Here is a 4,187-nt window from a genome sequence, read left to right as displayed (position 1 = left end):
TAGGGGGGGTGGGAGGGAGGGAGACGCAAGAGGGAAGAGATATGGGAACATATGTATATGTATAACTGATTCACTTTGTTGTAAAGCAGAAACTAACACACCATTGTAAAGCAATTATACTCCAATAAAGACGTTAAAAAAAAAAAAACAGGACTTTACTCAATGACATAAAAGAAGATCTGAATAAAATGGAAACACATACAAGGCTCCTAGATGGAAAAACTAAATATTCTCAGGATATCAATTCTCTCCAAGTTAATCTAAACATGTACAGCAATCCCAAATGGATTTTTTTCACCACCTGGAACTGACAAGCTGAACCTAAAATTTATTAGGAAAGTTCTTCTTTACAGAATTCCAGAAGAATGCAGAAGAAATGGCAGAATTTAAAAATTGCCATGTTGCAACCTAATGAAATGAATTCCAGTATCAACAGATGCTAAAATCATCGGGTGAAAGGTTGACAGAGAACTAAAATACAGAAATCAAGCTGACAATATCTGAACTAAATAATCATCTTTGTATCACCCAAAATGAAACAACCAGGCCACTACATGATATAACACAATAGGAAGTACAACACACCAACTGTAAAGTATTCTTGCCTAAAAAACTGAACATGGGTAGTGTATATATGTCCATGCCACTCTCTCACTTCATCCCAGCTTACCCTTCCCCCTCACCATGTCCTCAAGTCCATTCTCTACGTCTGCGTCTTTATTCCTGCCCTGCCCCTAGGCTCTTCAGAACGACTTTTTTTTTTTTTTTAGATTCCATATATTTGTGCTGGCATCCAGTATTTGTTTTTCTCTTTCTGACTTACATCACTCTGTATGACAGACTCTAGGTCCATCCACCTCACTACAAATAACTCAATTTCGTTTCTTTTTATAGCTGAGTAATATTCCATTGCATATATGTGCCTATATACAGTACCAAATGTAAAATAGATAGCTAGTGGGAAGCAGCTGCATAGCACAGGGAGATCAGCTCGGTGCTTTGTGACCACCTAGAGGGGTGGGATAGGGAGGGTGGGAGGGAGATGCAAGAGGCAGGGGATATGGGGATATTTGTATACATATAGCTGATTCACTTTGTTACACAGCAGAAACTAACACAACATTGTAAAGCAATTATACTCCAATAAAGATGTTAAAAAAAAAACAAAACTGAACCTGGGGACTTCCCTGGCAGTCCAGTGGTTGGGACTCTGTGCTTCCACTGAAGGGGGCACGGGTTCGATCCCTGGTTGGGGAACCAAGATCCTGCATGCCAGGAAGTGAGGCCAAAAAATAAATTTAGGACTTCCCTGGTGGTGCAGTGCTTAAGAATCCGCCTGCCAATGCGGGGGACGTGGGTTCGAGCCCTGGTCCAGGAGGATCCCACATGCTGCAGAGCAACTAAGCCTGTGCGCCACAACTACTGAGCCTGCGCCCTAGAGCCCTCAAGCCACAACTACTGAGCCAACGCGCTGCAACTACTGAGCCCGCGTGCTGCAACTACTGAAGCCTGCGTACCTAGAACCCATGCTCTGCAAAAAGAGAAGCCACCGCAATGAGAAGCCCTTGCACCACAACAAAGAGTAGCCCCCTCTCGCTGCAACTAGAGAAAGACTGTGCGCAGCAATGAAGACCCAACGCGGCCAAATTATAAATTAAATAAATAAATAAATTTTAAAAAATTAAAAAAAAATCTGATTTTAAGTAAACCTCTAGATCTAACTACCAGTTTATAAGAAATATGGATACTAGAGAAATAAGTTAAATGAAACCAGGAGGAAGAAATCTGCCAAATCCAGAATGTGAGATGTTCTATCAAACAAATGACCTGGTTTCTCCAACAAATCAATGAAAACAAGTATATTGGGATGGGGTAGGGAGAGCTGGTATATAATAAAAGAGACAAGAGACTTAAAATGGGGATCATAATGTTAGGATTAAATGAGGCAACACGTGTAAAGTGTTTCACCAAGCTTCTGACATATAATGAACAACTAATATTAGCTATCATTATTACTAACTAGTGATATCCCTCCCTCTCCTCCTCATTTAACTTGAATTCCTACACATCCTTTAAAAATCTGGCTTAAAAATTACAGCCCTCAAAACCTTCTCTACCTTTCTTTCCTCCAGACGGTTATAGTCTCTTTCTTAAGTACAATCTCTGTTCCTTACATACTTCTGTGATTTCTTTGTCTCTCTCCCCTACCTATGAATTTCTTGAAACCAATATCAATTTCGTATTCATCCCCAAATTCCTGATACCTACGTGCTTAACACTCCGTAAAGTATTTAATGTTAAACTGAATAAGGCCTGTATGTAAGTCCAAATTGATTCCAAACCCTGTTGTTCATTCCAGTACATCCCACATCCTCCCCTGTCCCGTAATGAGCATCACCTACTCCTGATCAGGTAGCACAACTGTTTTATGAATAAAACTGCCCCTTTAATGGTGAATACTGAATTTAAAGCTACTTTTTTTCTTAGCAAACACACTGTTCATTCAAAGTGGCCTTTTAATAAGTTTGTAATCACCTTTACGGGATACCCATGCTCCTCCTATCCAACCTATCTGCGGACTGAACTCAGACCAGAAAGGCAGCCCTGATCAGGAACTCACACTTCAGAGGGATCTCTCTCTCATGCACAACGGTGAAGGGCAGCTTTTCCTGGTCGTCCAAGGGCACTGATTCCTGGGTAAACACGACAGTGACCGGCACCATGAGCCGGAGCTGCGGGAAGAAGCAGCAGGGCCATCAGTGAGTCTCCATCTTGCCGGTGGGCTGTCCCCTGGTCCTCCACCACCGAGGTCTTACCTGCAGGGAATTCAGCCCACTGATCTGGGAGTAAGGCAATGGGGCCCGGTAGGTCTCCGTGGTCTTCCACCAGAGCGGCAGCCCCAGCACGATGACCACCGCGGCGAAGAAGAGGGCGGCGCGCTTGCCTCGAGCCACCTCTGGGGACACGGGGGGATCCACTGAGGCGCCGCCAGAGGTGGGCTCGGGTGGGCCTCCACCCCCGACGCGGAGGAGCCCCGGCAACCTGTACTCAGAACCTCGCAGCCCGCATTCGAAGGGATTCCCCGGCGAGGGGCCCGGACCCTAGTCTGAAGGGATCCTGCCTGAGACGAACCCCGAACCCCCATCCTCTGTGCCAGGGACCTCTGGCACACACAGTCCCCACCCCCGCATTCCTCCCTCGCAATCCGCGAGCCGCAGCCCCCTCCCGAATGCCACCGCACCTAGGTCTGTAGCTGCGGCCCCGGGGGCCGCCATACTCGCTTCCAACCGCTCTTGCCGCCGAGGGGAGGAGCTGCGTAGGCCTCCCCCAATCGGAAACCCGCAAGGAGTGGGAGTGCCCACGGCAGCGATCGCGACCAATCACGAGCGGCACTCCAGACGAAAACCGACGAAGGGTGGGCGGGGTGCGCAGGGAGCTTCTCCCGGAACTTGAAAGGACGCTGACCCGGAGATTGAGGAGCTGTGCGGGTTTCGGTTTTGCTGGAAGATACCCTCCGCTTCCTTGTGGAACCCACTCCTAGCCCAGGGAATAAGAGCGCAAACTCTGCAGTTGTTAAATACTAGCCGGGAGACCACGGGAAGCTCTTAAGTCTCAGTGTTCTCATCTGAAAAATGGAGATACTTGACTTTAGTCAAGTATTATAAAGCTCCTCTTCCGGAGGAGCAAGCTAATAGTACCTTTTTAGGATATTTAGCTCATTTAATATTTTTAAAATTCATTTGAATTCATTTACAACTTGTTAAAGTCTGAATACCTCACTTAAAATTCTTGAAAATTCATGAGCACAGAATTCCGGATGATCCTGATCACTTGGGTTCAAATCCCAGCTTCACCACTTTACCTGAGTGAGCTTGAGAAGTTAATTAACCTCTCTGTGCTTGTTTCCTCATTAAAATAGGGATAGCAGGGAAATCCCTGGCGGTCCAATGGTTAGGACTCTGCAGGCGGCATGGGTTCGATTCGGGAACTAAGATCCCGCATGCCACGTGACGTGGCCAAGAAAAATAAAATTGTTTTAATAAATAAATAAAATAGGGATAGCACTAGTATCTACTTTATGTAGAATTGTTGTAGTAAATGAGTTAACAACTGTAAAGTGATTAGAATAGGGCCTGGCAGGAGACTAATATGTAAGTTTGAGCTTTTTTTTTTTTTTTTTTTTTTTT

At 45.4% G+C, this 4,187-nt stretch overlaps 1 protein-coding gene across 1 annotated transcript; it reads right to left on the bottom strand.

Moving 5' to 3' along the window:
• Positions 1 to 9: 9 nt before the first annotated feature.
• LOC114485611 (GPI transamidase component PIG-S-like) lies at positions 10 to 3,306 on the bottom strand. Its single transcript, XM_028487394.2, has 3 exons — positions 3,242 to 3,306; positions 2,817 to 2,956; positions 10 to 2,732 (listed from the first exon to the last, which is right to left on the bottom strand). The coding sequence occupies exons 1-3, from the start codon at positions 3,273 to 3,275 to the stop codon at positions 2,586 to 2,588; spliced, it is 321 nt and encodes a 106-aa protein (XP_028343195.1). The 5' UTR covers positions 3,276 to 3,306; the 3' UTR covers positions 10 to 2,585.
• Between the last annotated feature and the right edge of the window lie 881 nt (positions 3,307 to 4,187).

The sequence above is a fragment of the Physeter macrocephalus genome, unplaced genomic scaffold (genome assembly GCF_002837175.3).
Source record: "Physeter macrocephalus isolate SW-GA unplaced genomic scaffold, ASM283717v5 random_1830, whole genome shotgun sequence".
NCBI lineage: Eukaryota > Metazoa > Chordata > Mammalia > Artiodactyla > Physeteridae > Physeter > Physeter macrocephalus.
This window is presented reverse-complemented; position numbering and strand designations above follow the sequence as displayed.